We start from the raw sequence: 23831 nt of genomic DNA on the forward strand, positions 1-23831 counted from the left end.
TTATCCTTGTTCTGAAACAACAGGCCTAAATTACCTAAACAGTAAAAATTGTAGCAAACCCACAGTCAAAAATTCCCGACCCAGAACTGTTCCTGTCTAAAAGAACGTGGAGAACAGGGATAAACATGGAGAAGGGACTGAAGGAAAGAGGATGTCCAATGATTGGCCCAATTAGGGATCCATCTTATAATGTAGGCCACCAAGGCTATGATGTGCTTATAGACAGATGCCTAGCGTGGCTCTCCTCAGAGAGACCCTACCAGCAGCTGAGACAGAAGCAGATACACCAAACCATTGGACCCGAATAGTTGAATTATGAGGAGGATTGAAGAAGCTGAAGGAGAGAGTGACCTCATAGGAAAACCAGCAGTCTCAATGAACCCAGACAACAGGAAGCTCCCAGAGACTGAGCAATTAACCTAGAGCATATACTGCCTGGTCTGAGGCCCCTGACATATAGGAAGCAGAGGTCTACCTGGTCTGACCTCAGTGGGAAAAAAGGTTCTTAACTTCAATGCCCCAGGAAAAGGGAAGTCCTGTTTAGGGGAGTGTACTCTCTTGGAGGAAAAGGGGAAGAATGGGATGAAGAACTGGGGGAGGGTGCACTGAGCAGGGAATATATATGAATAAAATAATTTGAACTTTAAAAAAGCAGTAAACAGGTGAAAAACAAACTAACACCTTTTTTTAACCTCACAGTCATAAGTCATAACACTGATCATGTCACAGGTAATTGTATGTGTGTGTGTGTGTGTGTGTGTGTCTGTGTGTATATATATATATATATATATAGAGAGAGAGAGAGAGAGAGAGAGTTACATTGTTTATATTCTACCCATGTAGATATTAACTCTGTGTATATATTATATAAACAAATCCTATTTACACAAACACAGTAATCCAGACATGATGAAAAAAATACATAGTGATTCACCTGCATTACAAAACTTGACTCACCACCAGTTTCATCTGCAGAAAAAGAAATATATTGGTAAGAAAATATTCCTTGATAATTTTTCAAAAAATAATACCTGACCTAAAAATTAAAGTCTTTCCATTTTTATTCATCTGTTTTCATTCATCATCTAGCATGCCTCACTGTAGAAGACACTTCTACTGAGTATTGCAACTGGGTAGAAGGCCAGCTGACTTTAAGATTTTTATGCTTTAGTCTAAACTGAAGAAATCTGAGATATATACTGGAATTTCAAAGTCAGGGCAGAGGACCTGGAGAAGTTTGGGGAATGGAAGGATTTATAGAAAAAAATAGTAAAGGTTTTCTTGATTGGTGCTCCTTCCAGTTAACATCTATGCAGGAGCAGAGTTTCTTCTCTAGATACCCTCTGACTCAGCACATACCCCAGTCACAGCTCAACTTTCCAGGTATTCTGACACATCCAAGAACCCTGTCCCAAAATCTGGAGTAACTGTCATCCCCAGGACCATGGAACAAAGATATACTACCCAGCCAAAGGTCCGCAATCCTTCCAGTTTGCACTTGTGCCAGTAGCAGAACAAATTTATTAAAAAGGATGGGGAAGGACACTACATACTCATCAAAGGAAAATCCACCAAGATTAACTCTCAATTCTGAACATCTATCCTGAAATGCAAAGATACCCCCGTTTGTAAAAGAAATGTTACTGAAACTCAAAGCACATATTGAACCTCATTCAATAATAGTAGGAGATTTCAATACCCACTCAAAACAAAGGACAGATCATGGAAACAGAAAATGAACAGCGACACCATGAAACTAAAAGAAGTTATGAACCAAATGGATTTAACAGATATGTACAGAACATTTCACTCCAAAACAAAGAATATAGCTTCTTCTCAGTACCTCACAGTACCTTCTCAAAAATCAACCACATAATTGGACAAAAAACAAGCCTAAACAGATACAAGAGCAATGAATTAATCCCACATATTCTATCATACCACCACAGATTAAGGCTGGTCTTTAATAACAATAAAAACAACAGAAAGCCCACATACACATGAAAGCAGAACAACTATCTACTCAATGATAACTTGGTCAGGGAAGAAAGAAAGAAAGAAAGAAAGAAAGAAAGAAAGAAAGAAAGAAAGAAAGAAAGAAAGAAAGAAAGAAAGGAAGAAAGAAAGAAAGAAAGAGAAAGAAAGAAAAGAAGAAAAAAGAAACAAAGAAAGAGGCAAAGAAACAAAGAAACAAAGAAACAAATTAAAGATGTTTTAGAATTTAATGAAAATGAAAGTACAACACATTCAAATTTATGAGACACAATGAAAGCAGTGCTAAGAAGAAAATTCATAGCCCTGAGTGCCTCCATAAAGAAATTGGAAAGATCATACAGTAGCAGCTTAAGAGCACATCTGGAAGCTCTAGAACAAAAAGAAACAAATACACCCAAGAGGAGTAGATGGCAGAAAAAGAATCAAACTGCGGGTTGAAATCAACCAAGTAGAAACAAAAAGAACTATAAAAAGAATTGAGAAAACCAGGATCTGGTTCTTTGAGAACATCAACTAACAAACCCTTAGGCAAAGTAACTAGATAGCACAGAGACAGTAGCCAAATTAACAAAATCAGAAATGAAAAGGGAGACATAACAATAGAGACTGAGAAAATCCAAAAAATAATCAGACCCTTGTACAAAAGTCTATATTCAATGAAACTGGAAAATCTAGATGAAATGGATGATTTTCTAGGGAGATACTAGGTACCAAACATAAATTAGGATTAGATAAAGCACCCCAAATCTCCCATAACCCCTAAGGAAATAGAAGTAGTCATTAGAAGTCTGCCAAACAAAAAATACCCAGGGCCAGTCAGTTTTACTGCAGAATTCTATCAGACCTTCAAATATACCAATATCTAATACCAATACTTCTCAAACTATTCCACAAAATAGAAACAGAAGGAATACCACACAATGCATCCTTTGAAACCACAATTACATTTATACCTAAACCACAAAAAAACAACAAAGAGAACTTCAGACCAATTTCCCTCATAAATATTGATGCAAAAATAGTCAATAAAATGCTCACAAACCAAGACCAAGAACACATCAAAATGATCATCTATTATGATCAAGTAGTCTTCATCACAAAGGATGCAGGGATTGTTCAAAATATGGAAACCCATCAATGTAATCCACTATATAAACAAGCTCAAAGCAAAAAAAATGACATGACCATCTCATTCGTTGCTGAAGAAGCTTTTGAGAAAATATAACACCCACTCATGTTAAAAGTGTTAGAGAGATCAGAAAATCAAGGTCCATACCTAAATATGATAAAAGCAATATTTGGCAAACCAGTAGACAACATCAAACTCAACAGAGAAATACTCAAAAGCAACTCCATCAAAAGTAGGGACAACTCAAGGCTGACCACACTCTCCCTACCTATTCAATATAGTACTATAATTTCTATCCAGATCAATTAGACAAGAAAAGAAGATCAAAGATATACAAGTTGTAAAGATAGAAGTCAAGACATCACTATGATATGATGGTATACATAAGTGGTCCAAAAATTCTACCAGACAGATTTTACAGCTGATAAACAACTTTAGCAAAGTGGCTGGGTATAAAATTAACTCAAGCAAATCAGTAGCCTTCCTCTACTCAAAGGATAAACAGGCTAAGAAAGAAATTAGGGAAATAACATGCTTCACAATAGTCACAGATAATATAAAATATCTTGGTATAATTCTAGCCAAGCAAGTAAAATATATTTATGACAGGAACTTCAAGCCCTGAAGAAATAAATCAAAGAAGACCTCAGAAGATGGTACGATCTCCCCTGCTCATGGATTAGCAGGATTAATATAGTAAAAATGTCCATCTTACCTAAAGCAATCTACAGATTCAATGTGACCCCTATCCAAATTCCAACTCAATTCTTCACAGAATTAGAAAGAACAATTCTCAAATTCATTTGGAATAACAAAAACCCCAGGATACCAAAAACTATTCTCAATAATAAAAGAAATTCTAGGAAAATTACCATCCCTGATCTCAAGCTGTATTATAGAGAAATAGTTATAACAACTACATGGTCTTGCTACAGAGGTAGGCAGGTAGACCAATAAAATAGAATTGAAGACCCAAAAATTAACCTAAACACCTATGGTAACTTGATGTTTGACAAAGAAGCTAAAACAATCCAGTGGGAAAAAGGACCCCATTTTCAACAAATGGTGCTAGTTCAAATGGTGGTCAGCATGTAGAAGAATGCAAATTGGTCCATTCTCATCTACTTGCACAAAACTCAAGTTCAAGTGGATCAAGGACTGCCACATAAAACCAGATACACTGGATCCAATAGAAGAGAAGGTGGGGAAGAGGCTTGAGCACATGGGCACAGGAGAAAATTTCCTGAATAGAATACCAATGGTTTATGCTCTAAGATCAACAATAGAAAAATGAGACCTCATAAAATTGAAAACCTTGAAATTAAATAAATAAAATGACATATAAAAATATTTTAAAATACTTGAAAAGCTTCTGTAAGGCAAATGCCAATGAAAATAGGACAAAATGGCAACCCACAGATTGGGAAAATATCTTTATCAACCCTATATCTCATAGATGGCTCATATCTAAAATATGCAAAGAACTCAAGAATTTAAACTCCAGAGAATGAAATAACCTTACTAAAAAAGTAAAAACAGAGACATCTCAACTGTGGAATTTCAAGTGTCTGAGAAGCACGTAAAGAAATTTTCAACATCTTTAGTCATCAGAGAAATCAAATCAATGATCAATGATCAAATCAAATCAATGATCCTGAGATTCTACCTCATACACTCAGAATGCCTAAGGTCCAAGTAACACGTAACAGAACTTGCTGGCAAGGATGTGAAGAAAGAAGAACATAATCTATTGCTGGTAGAACTGAAAGCTGGAAAAATCACATTGGAAATCAATCTGATGGTTCCTTAGATAATTGGAAATTGTTCTACTTGAAGACCCACCTATACTACTACTGGGCATATACCCAAAAGATGATACAACATATAACAATGACATATGCTCCACTATGTTTATAGCAGACTTATTTATAATAGCCAGGAGCTGGAAACAACTCATATGTCCCTCTACAGAAGAATGAATACAGAAAATGTGGTACATTTGCACAATGAAACACTATTCACCTATTTAAAAGAGTGACTTCATGAAATTCGCAAGCAAATGGATGGAACTAGAAAATATCATCCTGAATGAGGTAACCCAGACACAAAAGAACACACATGGAACATACTCACTCATAAGCAGGTTTTAGTCCAAAAGCTCAATGCACATGACACAACCCACAGACCAGATGAAACTTAAGAAGAAGGAATATCAGGGTGTGGATGCTCCAGTCCTACATTGAGGGGGAGAACAGGATGATCAAGGGATTTAGAGAGAGGGAGAACCTAGGAGGGAGAGAGGAGATGAGGAAACAAGGGGGTGGTGTCAGGTACTGCAGGGGATGAGAGAGAGGTACAGAGTGTCAGGAAATGGAATAAAAATATGTAGCATTAGGGCATGAGGAACTGGGGTTAGCTACTGGAGGGTACCAGATTCTAGGGAAACGAGAGGCTCCCAGGACCCAATGGCGATGACTTTAGCTGAAATGGGCAGAAAAAGGGAGAAAGAACCTGTGGAAACCACTTCCAGTAGATAGGCATGGGCCCTGGTCAAGTGATGGGACCACCTACCCTTCTCGAAAATTTTGACCCAGAAGTGTTCCTGTCCAAAGGAAGAACAGGGACAATAAATGGTGCAGAGACTGAAGGAAGGGCTATCTGGTGACTACCCCATCTTGGGATCCATCCTGTCTGCAGATACCAAACTGACACTGCTGCTGTTGCCAAGAGGAGCTTGTTGACGGGAACTTGGTGTGGCTGTTCCTTGGGCAGTTCTGCTAGCAACTGGCCATTGCCAACTGGATGCTTGGAGCCAACAATTAGACTGAGCTCAGAGATCCCTGTGAGGGAACTGGCAAAATAACTGGAGGAGCTGAGGGTGATTCCAATCCCATAGGAAGAAGAACATAAGCTGGCAGGACCAGTCAGTGTTCCCAGTGGCCAACCAGAGTGTACAGGGAGAGATCTATGGCCCTAGATACATATGTAGCAGAGGATGATATCTGACATCAAAGGAATGGGAGGCCATTAGTCCTGTGGAGATTTGATGCCCCAGCAAAGGGGGATGCTGGAGCAGTGAGGTGGGAGAGAGTGGGTTAGTAGGGTAGTACCCTCATAGAGGCAAAGAGGAGGGAGGGGAAGACAGAAGTTGGATGGGGAGTTTGTGGAGGTATAAACCAGGAAGTTGGATACCATTTGTGATGTAAACATATGGAATCATTAATTAAAAAATAGTTTTGATTGCCTAATTTTTTTTGGAGCAAAACTTCTTTTAAGCACTTTTAAAGGAAATAAACATTGGTAACTTATTTCCAGTTTTTACCCAGTTTTAAAAGGGGATTTGATATCCTAGTAAGAGCACCAGTGGAAGGGGAAGCCCTGGGTCCTGCTAAGACTGAACCCCCAGTGAACTAGACTGGTGGGGGGAGGGCGGCAATGGGGGGAGGGTTGGGAGGGGAACACCCATAAGGAAGGGTAGGGGGGAGGGGGATGTTTGCCCGGATACCGGGAAAGGGAATAACACTCAAAATGTATATAAGAAATACTCAAGTTAATAAATAAAAGGGGATTTGAGTATTTTGTGAAAACTATAATTCACTATTTGCTCCTGTTTTTAAATAAAATTACAAAGACGTTTCAATAGAGCCATCATCAGACAAAAAGTGAGTAATGACTCTCTGACCTGCTGTATAATGCATTTAGTCTTGACCTTATGAAATTGTGACTTATATCTCACTTGTCATGTTTAAATTTGTCTCCAGATTCATGATGTAAGAGTGGACAAAATCTGTTATATGAAATTATTTTTTCAAGGAAACTTCCCCATGCTTATAGAAAACTTGTGAGTATTCATAAAATGCCACACTGAACAATAGTTACATATATTTGATAAAACATCTCCCCAGTGCTGTTGTGTCAGAGCATAAGATAAACCAAGAAAAATTTTGTTTTTTGGAGGAAGTGAATTCCTTTCACAGTAAATTGGGTGATTTCACTTTATATCCAGATGATGACAATATGCATATGTAGCACAAGAAAGTAAGCAGAGAATATCACAACCAAAGGTTCAAGGTTTGACCATGATTTTAGGTAACACAGAATCTCAGTGAGGGGTTCCTCACAGTGGGGAATTCATGTCTTTTTCAATATACTCTCATCATAGTTTGCTTATTCTAGAAAGTTTTTCTTTTCTAGGGGAGAGACTCTCTAACTCATTGAACTCTGTGTCTTTCTGGAATGATATCAAATTAAGGATAATGATTCTTATATTCATGATAAGCACTAGGTTTGCAACTCAACCCATGCTCATTATACTGTTCTTGTCCATGTGGATTGTGTGTGTGCATCTTTAGAACTGGTCACTGTCAAATGTTGGCAATGAGAAATAGCATGATTTATTAGTACCATCCTCAGATTGCCATGACATGCACCCAAACTTTGCTCCTCCTATTCTGGTTTATCAATGATAGATATCACAATGGCTGGTCTAACTATTTAAATAGCACTTATTTACATGGCATCATTTACTCATTCCAATGTTTTTGTTCTGAGACTCTCAGTCTCATGTTCTTGCAAACAGTAACAATTTGAAGAGAATGTACTGAATACTGGTTAAGATACAGTAACTAGTGCCTAGCCCACAGATCAAAATATATGCTTGCCCACTTGCTACCTGTGTGACAAAGAGGAAAGTATTTATGCTCCCTGAGTGTTACATATTTATCTGCAAAATAATATTAATAATTATACATTTTATAAAAATATTTATGATGAATAGATATTATTCAAATACCATACTTAACACATGTCTTTAAAAACTCTTATTTATGTCTATTATTAAACTACTATGAATTTTGCAAGTCACAATAAAGATGGGTTGATGATTTAAGGTATTTTTAATGTATTTAAAAAAGAAATATTATAAATGTACAAATAGAAGATTATTTTTATCTATAAAATATTAAAAGAAAACAGTATAAATATGAATCAATGATTTGTGTTAGATTATTTGTTAGTGTTATGAAATTGTAGTGGTTTTATATACAAAGAAGAAGAGACATTGATTGAAAACATTTTTTTCAATTAAACCTATATCATGTTTCTATTCTCTCCTTGTATGAATTCCTAATTATAATTTTAGGAAACACTTTAAAGTTGTGCTTATAATATCTTTCTAATCTTTTAAAATTGGAATCCCAAGAAAAAATTAATCATTTTATTTATAAATTTTAATAGTAGGTTCTAATTTCCTTTTAACTCATGAATTTCCATTTTACTCATGAATGCTTCCCAGACAACCAGAACTCAAAGGTCATGCAATGCCTTCTGAGACGAGCAGTGCTCTCCTAAGCCACTGGCATTTGACACCTTGTCAATAGTGATTTTAGAGCACAAGGGTTATAGATATCTTGTTATTCTGAGCATAGCAGAGATCACAATGGGGGAAGAAGCAGTCAATTTTTTGAAGGATTGTATTATTGGACCAACATTTGAATTTGTTTATATGGATCTAAATAGCTCTAATTTCATAGTAATTATGTGTAGTGCACATACTCCCAAATCAATTCAACAAATCATTTATGGAAAATATCCAGGCAAGATGTCTAATTTACTGGTTTACAAATATAATTGTTGGACTGATGGATCTACAACGATTTTGTGGCAAACCATGATTTATTTGAATTATATAATATGTTGTATTTCTTTGCCTACATTTTTCTAGAGGCGGAGTCTATGTTTAAATTATTTATATTTTATTATGATTGCTCTGTAATACAGCTTGATGTCAGGGATGGTGATTCCCTGAGAAGTTCTTTTATTGTTGAGAATAGTTTTCATTATCGTAGGTTTTTGCTTTTCCAAATGAATTTGAAAGTTGCTCTTTCTAATTCTATGAATAACTGAGCTGGAATTTTGATGTGGATTTCACTCTATCTGTAGATTGCCTCCAGAAAGATGGCCATGTTTCCTATATTAACCCTCCTAATCCATGAGCATGCAAGATCTTTCAATTTTCTGAAATCTTCGATTTCTTTCTTGAAGAGACTTGAAGTTCTTGTCAAATAGATCTTTCACTTGCTTGGTTAGAGCTACACCAAGGTATTTTATATTATTTGTGGCTAGTATGAAGTGTGTCATTTCCCTAATTTCTTTCTCAGCCTGTTTATCCTTGGGGTAGAGAAAAGCAATTTGTTGGTTTGAGTTAAATTCATACCCAGCCACTTGGCTGAAGTTATCAGGCTTAGTAGTTCTCTGGCTGAACTTTTGGTGTCACTTAAGTATACTACATCATCTGCAAATAGTGATATTTTGACTTCTTCCTTTCTAGTTTGTGTCCTTTGAACTCTTTTTGCTGTCAAATTGCCCAGGCTAGGACTTCAAGTACTATATTGATTGAGTAGGGCAAGCAGAGTGGGCAGCCTTGTCTAGTCCCTGATTTTAGTGGGATTTCTTCAAGTTTCTTTCCATTTAATTTGATGTCGGCTACTGGTTTGTTGTATATTGTTTTTACTATGTTTAGGTATGGGCCTTGAATTCCTGATCTTTCCAAGACTTTCATCTTGAAGGGGTGTTGAATTATATCAAATTCTTTCTCGGCATCTAATGGAATGATCATGTGGGTTTTGTTTCTTTGAGTTTCTTCATACAGTGGATTATATGGACAGATTTCCATATCTTGAACTATCCCTGAAACCCTGGGATGAGCCTACTTGGTCATGGTGAATGAGCATTTTGATGTGTTCTTGGATTCAGCTTGAGATCATTTTATTGAGTATTTTTGCATTGATATTTATGAGGGAAATTGCTCTGAAGTTCTCTTTCTTTGTAGGGTCTTTGTGTGATTTAGATATAAGAATAAGTGTGGTTTCAAAGAACAAATTGGGTAGTGTTCCTTCTGTTTCTGTTTTGTGGAATAGTTTGAAGAGTATTGGTATTAGGTGTTCTTTGACGGTCTGATAGAATACTGCACTAAGCCCATCTGACCTTGGGCTTTTTATTGGTTGGGAGACTTTTAATGAATGATTCCATTTCTTTAAGAGTTATGGGACTGTTTAGATACTTTATATGGTCCTGGTTTAAATTCGGTACCTGATATCTATCTAGAAAATTGTTCATTTCATCCAGATTTTTCAGTTTTGGTGAATAAAAACTTTGATAGTAGGATCTGATAATTCTTTGAATGTCCTGTTTCTGTTGTTGTATCTCCCTTTTTTTCTTATTTTGTTAATTTTGAGACTCTCTGTGCCCTCTGGTTAGTCTGGCTAAGGGTTTATCTATAGTGTTCATTTTGTCAAAGAACCAGCTCCTGATTTTGTTAATTCTTTGTATAGTTCTTTTTGCTTCTACTTGGTTGATTTCAGCCCTGAGTTTGATTATTTCCTGCCTTCTTCTTCTCTTGGGTGAATTTACTTCTTTTTGTTCTAGAGCTTTCAGGGGTGCTGTCAAGCTATTGTTTATGCTCCTTCCAATTTCTTTTGGCAGACACTCAGAGCTATTTTTCCTCCTAGTGCATTTTTTTGTATTGGATATTTTTTATTTTCATTTTAAATGTTATTCCCTTTCCTGGTTTCCCATCCATAAACCCCCTATCCCAACCTCCATCCTCCTTCTTCTATGAGGGTGTTCCCCCTCCCCAATCATCCCCCTTCCTGCCTCCTGGCCTTGACTCCTACTCTGGCGGTATCCAGCCTTGGCAGGACCAAATGTTTCTCTTCCCAATGGTGGCCAGCAAGGACATTCTCTGCTACATATGCAGCTGGAGGCACAGGTCTGTCCATGACTATTCTTTGCATAGTGGTTTAATCCCTGGGAGCTCTGGTTGGTTGGTATTGTTGCTCTTATGAGGTTCAGCTCCTTCAATCCTTTCTCTATCTCCTCCAACTGGGACCCTGGTCTCAGTTCAGTGGTTTGATACTTACATACACTATGTTCATCTCAGCCTTATTTATAATATCCAGAAGCTGGAAAGAACCTAGATGCCCTTCAACAGAGGAATGGAAACAGAAAATATGGTACATCTATACAATGGAGTACTACTCATCTATCAAAAACATTGACTTCACGAAATTCACAGGCAAATAAATGGAACCAGAAAATATCATCCTGAGGGATGTAATCCAGTAACAAAACAACACACATGGTATGCACTCACTGATAAGTGGATATTAACCCAAAATCTTGAATTAGCCAAGATACAATCCACAGACCACATGATGTATTTGTGTATGTTATGTCTTCATTTTCATTAAATTCTAAAAAAAAATCTTTAAATTTTTTCTTTATTTCTTCCTTGACTATATTGTCATTTAGTAGAACATTGTTCAGCTTGCATATGTATGTGGGCTTTCTGTTGTTTTTGATGTTATTGAAGACCAGCCTTAGTCCATGGTGATCTGATAGAATGCATGGGGTAATTTCAATCTCTTTGTATGTATTGAGGCCTGTTTTTAGACCAAATATATGGTCAATTTTTCAGAAGGTACTATGACATGCTAAAAAGAAGACATATTCTTTTGTTACATTTTGAAATATTCTATAGATATCTGTTAAATCCATTTGGTTCACAACTTCTGTTAGTTTCACTGTGTTTCTGTTTAGTTTCTGTTTCCATGTTATGACCATTGATGAGAGAAGTGTATTGAAATCTCCAAATATTAATGTGTTTTGTACAATGGAAAAGGGGTAACATTTGAAATTTAAATAAAAAATACCCAATTCAAAAAAATTATTAAAATTTGTTTACATTGCTCAACATCCCCAGCTCTTTGCCACGCACCAACATGCTACCTCATCATCTCTCTTCCTTTGGGACTCATCTGATCCCAAACCAATCCTTCAGAATGACTCTGTAGCCAGAATACATGGTTCAGAGTCCCAAATAAGCTACCTGTTCAGTATTAATCAATTCCATTCTTTTAGGTTATCCAACCCTGCAGCTGTTGGCTAATACTAACAACTCCCCTATCACCCTCTCTTGGGGACCCTCCTTTTCTGAGTTTGCTTTGAATAAGTAATCCTCTAATAACCACATATGAGCTAGAGATTCAGAGATGTCCTGCTGCCCGATAAAAAGCTTTTCATTTATCTTATCTGGAATTGAGGCTGGAAACCAGCCTGTACTACCAGGTTGAAACTGCTATAAAGCACCAGGCTGTGACAAAGAAACAGAAGCCACGTATAAAGGCTTATAGCTCCAAATACCAGACAGAAGAAATCTACATCCCAATCCTGATAGGAAGTAACTCCATCTTGATATCTGGAAACACTCTGCTAAAAAATAAAATTAGCTTGAACAAATAAGAAAAACTCAACCAATGACTAATTCTAGATTTAAAAGCTAAATGCAGAAGTAGAAACAATATGAAAACTTAATATATCCAGAAATATAAACCTCATACTAATGAGATAAAGGTAGAAAATTCCTGAAATAATTATTACATACAGAATATATAAGAGTAAGTACAAGTATGCCAAAGCCACTCAAAAGGAGACAGATTCAGTTATGGAAAATAAAGTAAATTAATTGGATCAGACAGGAAAGGTCAATGACAAACACTTTTAAGAAATTAATGGATTGTGGGAGCTTGGGTGTGTTAGGAAGTATTTCAATTTCCAAATTGCAGGCAAAGAAGGAGAAAGGGTGTATAAAGACAAAGAGAGTATCTTCAGTAAAATCAGAGAAGAAAAATTTCAAAACGCAGAGAAAGAGATGGCCATCTAGGTAAGAGGACTAAAGAACACCAAGCACAGAAGACCAAGCAGGAAATTCTCCATGACGTATTAAAGCTATAAAATAAAAAATAATTGTAAACAGAACAGGTATTGAGATACAAGAGAGAAAGGACAAGTCACTAATAAAGGAAGAAATATAAGGTAACATCAATCACTGAATGGAAATTTATAAAGCTGACATGGAAAGATGTAATTCAGGTCTTAAGATCAAAACCATCACCCCAGGATATTACATGCAGAAAACTTAAAATTGAAGTTGAAATAAGATTTGGAGAATAAAAATAAATAAAGCATCCACGATGATGAAGCAAACATTAAAGAGTTTTCTAGAAGAAATACTTCAACCACAGGAAAAGAACAAATTACACTTAAGAAGTCACAGGCAACAAACACTATCAGAATACATAATCAGAAGGTAAAATCACCACAAAAAAGGAGAATAAATGCCTTTTGATAATAACAATATTAGTGTTATTAATTTCACAATTAAAACAAATTAATCAAGCAAAGTCCTACATAACAAATGAGAGAAAACATGATTCAACTTCTTGACTTCTATGAGAAAAACACATCACCACCAAGGAGAGAGACCACTTGCAATGTCTAATCTTGACTGTCAACTGGACAACTTCTGGTATCCACAATACCCAAATATAAATCAGATAATCCAAGATGGATTAAATACATTTAAATATATCCACAACATCCAATATGATAGAAGTAATATTGAAAAATGTCCCAACTGCACACTTAATCCTGTAGAAACTTCATATCTCTGGGAAGAGAAAAGCTAATAAGGATGGGTAGATAGGTGTGGGTTCACCCTCTCAGAGGTGAGGGGAAGGGGGATGGGATGAAGTACTCAAGGAGAGGGGACCAGGAAGGGAGGGAACTTCTGGAATGTAAATAATGAAAGTAATTTTTTTTTGGTGGCATGATGGCCATGTCTTTATTGGGTCCCACTGAAGCAGTGGGAACTTCTCTCTTGAGCTGGACAGTGAAAAGGAGCCCATCACACTCACATTTACAGACTCTAAACCGCCAGGCTTTTCCCTTGAGCCAGCTATCATTAGCCCACTTCCCTGGTTTGGGGAAATCTACAAGTAGGGGGATGCAGGCCTCCAATTGGCAGGGGAAGGTTGATAGACCTAAGTCGCAGTTAGTGGTCTTGGTTATGAAAATAATTTAATTAAAAAAAGAAAAATGTTCCAACTCTAAAGTACCACATGTTGGCAAATTCAACACAGAATTCCATTAGACTTTATAAAACAAACACCAGTTCTTACCAAAATATTCTACAAAATGGAAAATGACAGAACAGTTCTAAAATTTTTTCCATTTTGTCAGTATTACCATGACGTAAAATTTAGCGAAAGATCCCCCTGAAAGAAAATTATTGGCTAATATGTTTATTGATTATAAAAATAAACATTTTCAAATAAAATACTTTCAATTACAGTTCAAGAATATGTAGAGGGAATATCTTATGTATTGTGTGGATGCATCACCTAATAGTTAATATATCTATGGCCTATAGGAAACAGGAGAGTAGAAGGAGGAACATCCATTAGGCAGAAAAATTTCTGGATAGAGCCAGTCATGGGAAGTATTCCTGTCACAGATGTGAGGAGGACTGATGCTTGGTATTTGAGCAGAGGTTATCCACCATGTGACAGAATGTAGATTAGTACAAATGGTTATTTTAAATTATTAACTAATCACGGAATAAACATAGCCTTATGGCCAAGGTATTTTAAAAGATATGTTTAGTCTTTGTCGTTATGCCAGGATCTTGGTATCAGTCGAAAAATAAAATGTTACAAGAATACCTTAAGAAGGCTAATTACAATTATCAACTCTGTTTCATCCTAGAGATACAGGAATAATTCGACATAATAAACCAATAAATGTAAGCTACTACTTAAGCAGATTCAAGAACAGAAACCACTCAATTATCTCATTAGCTGAACAAAAGTCCTTTAACAAAATTGAGCATTCCTTCAGATTTAAAGTCCTAGAGAATGTTGGAGTATACATATATCATAATAATAAATCTATATAACACCAAGTCCACAAATAATATCTTGTCAAAAAGAGAAGGGGACTCAGAGCTTTCACTACAATTTAGAATAAAACAAGGATGTCTACGTTCTCCATTCATATTCAATATAGTACTTGAAGTCTTAGCTAGATAAGTTACATGAGTGAAGAAGATAAAGAGATATAAATATGAAATGAAGAAGTCAGAATATATGATTATGTACACAAAAGGCTCTAAAGATTCTACCAGTGCTCTCCTACACCCAGTAAACACATTTACTAAAGTAGCAGGTTACATATTATCATCGAAAAAGATGAGTAGCATTCCAAAAGCCAAAGAGCCAGGGAAACAATTCCATTCAAAATAACTGTGCTTTTTTGGGGGGACATTAGATCTTTATCTCTTAGGGTGCCCAAAGCTCCACTCCAAATCACTCAGTAATCTCAACATAAGATTTCATATAAGAAGTCTAATAGAGAGAATGTATGGAATAAACCTGAAATCTTTGGCACAGGAAATATCTTTTGAAATGCATACACTAATGCATACATTAAGACTAACATTTAGCAAATCAGATTTCATGTAGCTAAAACTGTTAGAATGGTTATGGGGGAAAGAATTGCTATGCCACTATGGACACCAGTGTGTTTCCATGTTTCTGTGCTGGTGTGGTTGAGAAAAGCCCTCCATAGACATATGCATTGGAAAACTCAGTCACCATTTACAGTACTTCTTAGGGCAGCTTATGTAACAGTATTAATAGAAAACTATTTTACTGGGGGAAGGACTTGAAATTTTCTATCCTTTCCCATTTTCAGATTGGTCTCTTTTGTTACTTGTGGTTGAGATGAGATTAATCTCTGAGCTTCCTACTCCTGCTGCCCTGCTTACACCTGTTTCTTCCTGCTTTGAAGTTTTCTTACCCTCTTAGAAGTCCAAATAAACACTCCCATAAGTTGCTTTCGTGCACGGTGTTTTATCACATCAAGAGAAATAGAAGTAACAAAGACAGAAGTTGGTTTTCTTTACCTCTCTAAACTGAGCCATTCTTGGTTTCTTTCTGCACCACATGTTACTTTTTACTGTAGACGTAAGCCAATGCTTGTGGTAACAGAGTAGTTGTAATTGTTACCCAGGTTATTGCACTATTTCACTCTGTGTTGAAACTATAGGGATGTCCAGGGAAAGACTCCATGGAGCTAAGTTTCTACTTCTGGAAAAACAATCTGTAAAAGTGTCAGCTTTAGGAAAGCAGCAGAGTAATACATCCTCTACAAATATGATTCAAGGACTTGAGTATCCATCATAACTAGAATGGACATAATCCATTTAGTATTAAATTTAGTGGGTTGGAAATTGAAAGAGTGAGGAAGTCTTAGATCCTTCCTCCACTGTTTAAAACTGCTGAGGCCAGAAAGCATGTGGCAGGGAAGCACCTGTGAGGGTTTAATAGGACTTTTATGGAAGCTGTGAAAGGGAAGCCTCGGTGCCAAAAAGACCCCAAGGAGCTGGAGTTGCCAGAGGCATGAGACATTTGCTAAGGATTGTTCCTGCTCCATAAAGTGTACACAGTATAACCAACCCACGAGAATGATAACATCATGTAGTCAGCAAAGCTTGAGAAATTGAGCCATCTTACCCTTTGATACTGAGGATGGAGCTATAGGATTTGGTATTTACCTTAACAATTTGTTGTCTTGCTTTGGTTCCAAATTTTGTGGCTATTTCCTCATTTCCTGATTTGAAAAATAAATGTATAATTTGTTGCATTATATATATGGAAATTGCCTTTTGATTTTACAGAGAACCACATTAAGAGGTTGACTTGAGTCTCTGAAGAAGAGACATGGGTATTTAAACAGATTGAAAGCAGCAAGGTTGTTGGGTCTTTTAAAGTTGGACTAAATGCATTTTGTATCATTATAAACTTTGGGGTCTACAAAGTTCAATGTAGCTGTTTAAATAAGACATGACTTCTATAGGCTCATGTAGTTTTTTAAATACTTTGTTTCCATTTGGCTATATTTTCCATGACATTTTAGTTGGCTAAGCAAAATAGACTACGTCATGGACAGGGGTTGAGTTTTTAGTTTTCTATCTCTGCTTCTTCTCTGCTTCCAACTGAAATAGGATCTATCAGACTTCTTATTTGACTGTCATTGAACCGAGGGACTCATACCTTTTCAAGTGGTCAAACATTATAAAATTTAATTAGTTGCTTTTGATTGAGGCGTTTTATCACAGAAACAGAATCTTAACTAATATATACTTCTTGGGCATATTCCGAAGTGAATCTATTTCTTTCTATAGAGATAACACCCTGTCTATGTTCACTGATGTCCTATTGAAAATAGCCAGAAAACAGAAACCTAAATATCCTTCTACTGATGTATGAGTAGAGAAAATGTTGTACTTTTGCAAAATGATGTATTGTTTTCAGCTGTGTATGAAAACAAAATTCACAGGTATATGGATGGAACTGGAAACCATCATTTTGAGTGAGGAAATCCAGGACCATATAAGATATATGATTCACGTAATCAAAATGATAGTTGTGAATTTTACATTAAATTACACAAACTTTAGTGGACAGTGTCACTTCATATTGCTACTGCTTTTTAACATCCATCAAAGGACGACAGGTGAATGCTGGAGTATGTGTGCGTTATCACTTAGACAGGGAAGAAAAGTATGTGAAATAAGGATCCCGGGGGTAAGGAGATAAGCTGTCTTCTTTTACTTACACTTGAGGAGTATTTTCACTCATGCTAACACCATGGATAATTTTGGCAGAAATTATTTTATAAGAAGACAATATTCAGAAAAATGTGAAAATTGTTTTGAAGGGTAATATTTTAAATGACAGTAAGGGCAAATAATAATTTACTCTCATTTCTATTGATGCTGGAACTGCGGTTCCCTCTTCTCAGCTTCATTCTCGGACCCAGAACCTGAGTACAGTTCAACTTGTATCTGACTAGGGGGTGAGCAGTCCTCCCTCTGGATCTCATCAAACCTAATTAAAATGAACATCTATACAAAATGTTTACAGCACAGGTTTATGAAGTTTTACGCTTAATTTGCTGGTAAACTTTTAATAATTGTAATATGTACAAATAACCTTCAGGAAGATAATGAATTAATGACTTCCCTACATACATATTCATGTGTTGAAATATTAGACGGAGACTCAAAATAACAAAAATATGCACTTATTGTTTTGTATATGTTTCTGTGTATGTTTTTCTGTTTGAGTGACCAAGCACACTTGTCATAGCACATGTGTGGAAGCCAGAGGACCACTTCCTCAGGACAGTCATTTACCTCTGGTACCCTTGTAAGATTCAGGGACAGAACCTTGATCACCAGACCTGAATGGAAGCATATCTACACACTGTATCATCTCACCAGTCCTTAGCTCATAATTTGCTATTCATATACACATGTAGAAATAGTTCTTTGCTGCCAATGAACTTGGTCTAACTATGGACCAACTGATTCCTTACTTTCTTAAAGCACAGACAGCTTCACTCGAATTTCCTGATCACAGATTAGAGGAAAAAAAAATCACAACGCATGCAGATCCGTTCTATTTTGTGTTAAATATGCTCAAGTTCATGATGAAATAAATGCGCTGAAGAGAATAAAAAGCTCCTGTAGGAAGATCAAACCATGTTGGTGTTTTATAGCCAGCACATCTATTTCTCATAATTATTAAATCTGTATGTATAGTTAATTATATGATATATCAAAACAATTTCACGTAAAGGTATTACATTTACACTATAGAAATTAATCTCTAACGAGGAAGTCATTTAAACTTAGTACCTTATCCTATTTGCCTTTGATTAAAAACCTTGCTGAAGCCATCACAGCTAACCAGACAGTGAAATTAATTTGCTTATCAAAGTACCTAATAACAGAGGGGTATTTATGAAGAGTATAGGTGGAAGCTTTATAATTAACTGTGCATACCAAGTTGTAACTGACATATGACACTCTGAACATGTATAATGGTTGTGTGTTCCGAAGACATTTTATGGAATTTTACTAACAAAATAACTTAAGATCTCTCATATATATATATATATATATATATATATATATATGTATGTATAATTTTCTAATGAGCAAATGGACTTACATGATTCAGAATAGCTTGGAAGTCTGATATTCAGTTTGCACAAATTCCATCATTTCTAGTTAATTAAAAGTTTACATTCTTTCTCTTTTATGAATGCCCAGTTGATGCACTTTCCAACAAAATGGATGAAATTAGTATTTAATATATGATGATAAAAGAAGTTGGACTTAAGAGTTAGTCTTCATTCCATTTTGGTCTTGACACTTTTGAAACAGGATACCTTTCAATAACTAATGACTACCATTCCTTCTCGATTTTAAGGCACAGAATCACAAGTATTAGCATTGCACAACAAGTTATTCTTTCACAATCATCATGTATTAAAATGAAAAATTATTTTATTCACTTTCCTATTCTTTCATCGTGTTTTGACTAACTCCATGACTTGTGTAAACAACTCATCCTTTCCTTTTCCTTTCATCTTATCCTGTGTTTTCTGTAAACAGCTCACCAACTTCATTTCCATTCCTTTTACCCTTTGCTTTTATTAAGTAGCTCACAAACTTCATTTCCTTCCTTCTCAGTCTGTTTTCTATAAACAGCTCATTTGAGTTTGTTGTGATTCTCAGAACAAAGGAACAAAACCTGTCCATCCAAGCCTATTTCCGAGTTGTGTTCAGTCTGTTCCTCTGTGTTCAGTCTAGACTATGGCACCCGTTCACGGAGCTGAGTTCTTGAGCCGTGAAACACTCACCACAGTTGGCCTCATCAGAGGCATCAGCACAGTCTGGGTCCTCGTCACAAACCCACAGCTTGGAGATGCAATGCTTCGTCGTCTTACATTGGAAATAGTCGGGAGAGCAGCTGTTTTCAGCTTAAGAAGAAAATATCTATTAATGTGTAACATTCAGCAAGAAAGGATATTTTATTTATTAAAAGCAATTAGACAAGTGTGAGAAATAGTTCAATGAAAACGCCCCTTTTCATTAATGGAGTACTAAGCAGAGAAAACTTAAATTTCAAATTTCTCCAATGTGAACCCAGTTGCTGCTTCTCTCACTGGAAACAAAGAATATATATATATATATATATATATATATATATATATATATATAGTTATATGAATAAAATCAGAGTTTTCAAAAGAGCTATGGTATATATTTGAAAAGTCCTTTTTAAGATGCAGAATTCAATCTCTCAAAATCACTTTTCTAATATATTTTAGAGCTCACACTTATTTAGTTTATCAGCCCAAAGGACTAAACTCAGAAGATATTAAATGAAGGGGGAAATAAAGGGGGCATAAAATTTAATAAAAGTCTTCAGGAGTTGTGTGGAGTTTTGGACAGAGTAGTAAAGTCTTGACTCAGACTGTAAACTGCATCACTGTCCTGGCCGCATTTCTAGAGCCACTGAGGGAGGGAACAGCTGTCCTAACTATTCAGAACACAACATCTTAATCAAATTGCTGGTTGACTGCACATTATTTACTGATAAAAGTTTTAGAGGACAAAATAAAACTCCAATAGGACAGAAGTATTCACTGCACTTTGTTGAAGACCTGAAATTTGACAGATGCTATATTCTTCAGGACCCGTGTGTGTGTGTGTGTGTGTGTGTGTGTGTGTGTGTGTGTGTGTGTGTGTGTGTGTGTGTTCCTGAATATATGAGTATCTATACACTCCTGCATGTGGAATAGAGAGTTTTATCTTCTTTTGCCTGAAGATGGGAACATAAAGTGACAGGAGGAAAAGTCTTTTACTATTACTGTGTTGAGTAGACATTAAGGATTATTATGTGGAACATCACCTGTAACTAATTTTATTTTTATATTACATAATTTCAGCAGGGGTTTCATGGGAGAAAAATATTTCAATTAAAAAGGAGCTGATTTTCATAGCTCACTAATGAAGGGCATAAAGTACCTACACTTAACATGGGGGGGGGTTAATTTATGGGAAAAATCACCGACAATCAACTGCTGTTTGCTGCTTTGGTGCTTTGCTTTATGGTGACATGGGTGAGCATATCCTGTTCATGCTGCCATGGCCTCCAGGTAGCTTTCAAAATAAAGATAGCTTCACCTTTATTTTCCTCCTGCTATATGTAGGACTTGTTAAATAATGCTTTGTAATTGACATCATTTAGTCATTTCTTGTCCACAGTGCTTCTCTTGTTTGTTGTGTTTCTGTATGACTATATGAAGATTGATTTTTGTTCTAGTATCAGTTAAGGGTCACAAGTCTAATCAGACAAGGCATCTAAGCGACTTACGACAGTCTCTCTCATCTTCTTCATCACCACAATCATCTTGTCCATTACATCTGAGGTTTACTGGGATGCATTTCTTATTCTTGGTACACTTGAACTGACCTGCCAGGCAGACATGTGTGTCTAAGACAAAGAGAACAAAATAATATGACCTGGGATCCAAGTTTGTATTTAAATCAGTGCAGTAATAAGCAATCAACACACACACAGACCTGCACGCACACACAGATGCGTAACCATAGCCAAGTTAGGGCTCTAGTCACTTACCACAGTTAAGTTCATCTGAGTTGTCTCCACAGTCATTTTCCCCATCACAGATGAAGGCAGGGAGTGCGCAGAGTCCTGTTCCACACTGAAATCGGCCTGGCTGACACTTAAATTCAGCTAGGAGGAAAAGCATAGAGGTATTGCAGATGGTCATCTATGTTTCCGATTTCCTAACCAAAACTTTTCTCATACTATCACGGTATTTTGCATTATATATCTTGAACATAAGGAGAAACCCTCAAATCTAAAGACCTATTAGAGCCTAGTGAACATTTAAGAAATGTGCAACCTAGATGACCTCCCAACTTGGATTGTACTTTAAAAACTCACCTAGCAGAGGAGGAAATAGCAAAATATTAACAGGAAAATTATATTTCAAAAAAATAACTTAGGGTTGGGAAGTCGAATCCCAGTTAGTAAAATAATGAACAAGTTTGAGGACTTGAGTTCAAATCCCAGAGCACATGTTAACAGGTGAGCTTGGTGGCTCACACATAAAGTCCTTCTATTAGGGCAACAAAGATAGGTTAATTGCTGAGGAATGCTAGGCAGACAGCCTCGTCTATTCACGGAGTTCTAGGTGAAGACCCTGTCTCATCTGAGGAGGAAACTAAACATTGGCCTCTGACCTCCATGTGGACATAATTTCAGACATACATTCACACAAACACAGGCATGCATACACACATACACACACCACACGTATAAGGAGAGCATTCAATCCTGACTTGAACTCGGTGCAAGGCTGTTGCTAAACTTACTAGAATAAGGAGCTTCTATTCTAGTTCCATTTACAAAAAGTCATTTCTCATTTCTACCTATGATGTACTTGTGGCATCAGCAAACATTCTATAATGCTAACCAAATACCTCTTGTGCTCAACATATTTAGCACATGCTTTACTTTAATATTAATTATATACAGTGTTTTAATATAGTGTTTTACATATCATTTACATTATTATCATACAGAATTTGTACATGGTGACATTTTCTTTTGAAATATGCTTTGGTATGTATAAGCAATAGTAACAAACCCAGAAGATCTATTGAGATCTGTTCTGTGTTAGGAGCTAAGGTAGACTTACCAATGCAGCAAAGTAAAATAAATTACAAAATAGAATAAAAATTATAATAAAAATGATCACCTTTCACATGACCACCACTATGACCATTATAATGTAGGGATTCTGTGCATTGTTGTTATTAATAATTCAGCCCAAATGGTACAATTCTCCAGAGGCAGACATAAGTTTTAGATCCATATTTGACTCAGAAAATGTCACACGATTCATATTACTCACAATAAAGCATTATTTTTGGACTCATGATTCCCATGGATTATTACTGACTGCCAGTTTAATACTAGCCTCATATTTTTGGTTGTGAGCCTAGCTTTTAAAAGAGCTGAGCCATCTCTCCAGCCCTAGGCTTTTTATTAGCTCAAATTGGGGAATAAAACATAACAAATTTTAAACTTGATTTAGAAAAATGTGCTTTGCTCTTAATTGTGAACAATGTAAATTCTACAAAAAGAAAATCTCTCTATATATTTTACTTCCTGGATAAAAAATTCTAAAACATTTTCTAAATAACATTTGTTTAACTGCAGTCAATGTTGAACAGCATGATATATACTTATCCATTCCACTTTTGTTTCTTGTTAGTACACATACAATTTTCTTTAGTATTTTTCTGTTGTTATATAAACAACTCTCCCAAGAAAAGAGTCACAGAGTTTAAACGAATGTTTATTAGACAACTTGGGGGCCTGAACTCAGAGGTTAGGGGTAGTAGTTATTCCTCCAGAGGATCTAGGTTCAGTTACTAAGCAGTCACATGGCACCTAACAACCGCTGTCATTCCAGGGGATCCAATGCCCACTTTAGGCCACCACAGACACTGTATATAGGTGGTATACAGTCATGCATGTAGTCAAAACATCCATACACAAAATAAATATGAATAAATCTTTAAAAAGTTGAAAAACAAAAAAGATTTGGAAGCTAGTGTAATGTTAATATGTATCTTAGGAATGTAATACAAATTTGTAATGACAACAAATTCCTGATCACCTTGTTCACACAAAAGGTTTCAAGTGTGTGACACTTGGATCAAGCCTCTTTGCCTTCATAGATGAGGTTACCTTCTAAGATGCCTTCTTAGTCAGTATAGATATATACAAATTGTGATGATGCAGCTACTCAAACACAAACCAGGGCTGGAGGGATAGGCCAGCAGTTAAAAGCACTGGTGGTTCTTCCAGAGATCTTACGTTCATTTGCCCACAGCCAAATAATGACCAACAATTCT

General features: G+C 36.1%; 1 protein-coding gene across 6 annotated transcripts in view; it reads right to left on the reverse strand.

The window, feature by feature from the left end:
* Window positions 1-23831, reverse strand: part of Lrp1b (LDL receptor related protein 1B) — a 2121147-nt gene that overhangs the window by 188507 nt on the left and 1908809 nt on the right. For all 6 annotated transcript variants that reach the window (XR_010064783.1, XM_063284873.1, XM_063284870.1 and 3 more), the window contains 3 exons: window positions 21520-21636; window positions 21256-21375; window positions 19736-19855 (listed from right to left, as the gene is read on the reverse strand). Coding sequence is in view for 5 of the 6 variants with exons in the window: in XM_063284873.1 (XP_063140943.1) it covers window positions 19736-19855; window positions 21256-21375; window positions 21520-21636 (357 nt within the window). In the remaining variant the exon portion in view is untranslated. The remainder of the gene's footprint in view (window positions 1-19735; window positions 19856-21255; window positions 21376-21519; window positions 21637-23831) is intronic.

The sequence above is a fragment of the Rattus norvegicus genome, chromosome 3 (genome assembly GCF_036323735.1).
Source record: "Rattus norvegicus strain BN/NHsdMcwi chromosome 3, GRCr8, whole genome shotgun sequence".
Lineage (NCBI taxonomy): Eukaryota > Metazoa > Chordata > Mammalia > Rodentia > Muridae > Rattus > Rattus norvegicus.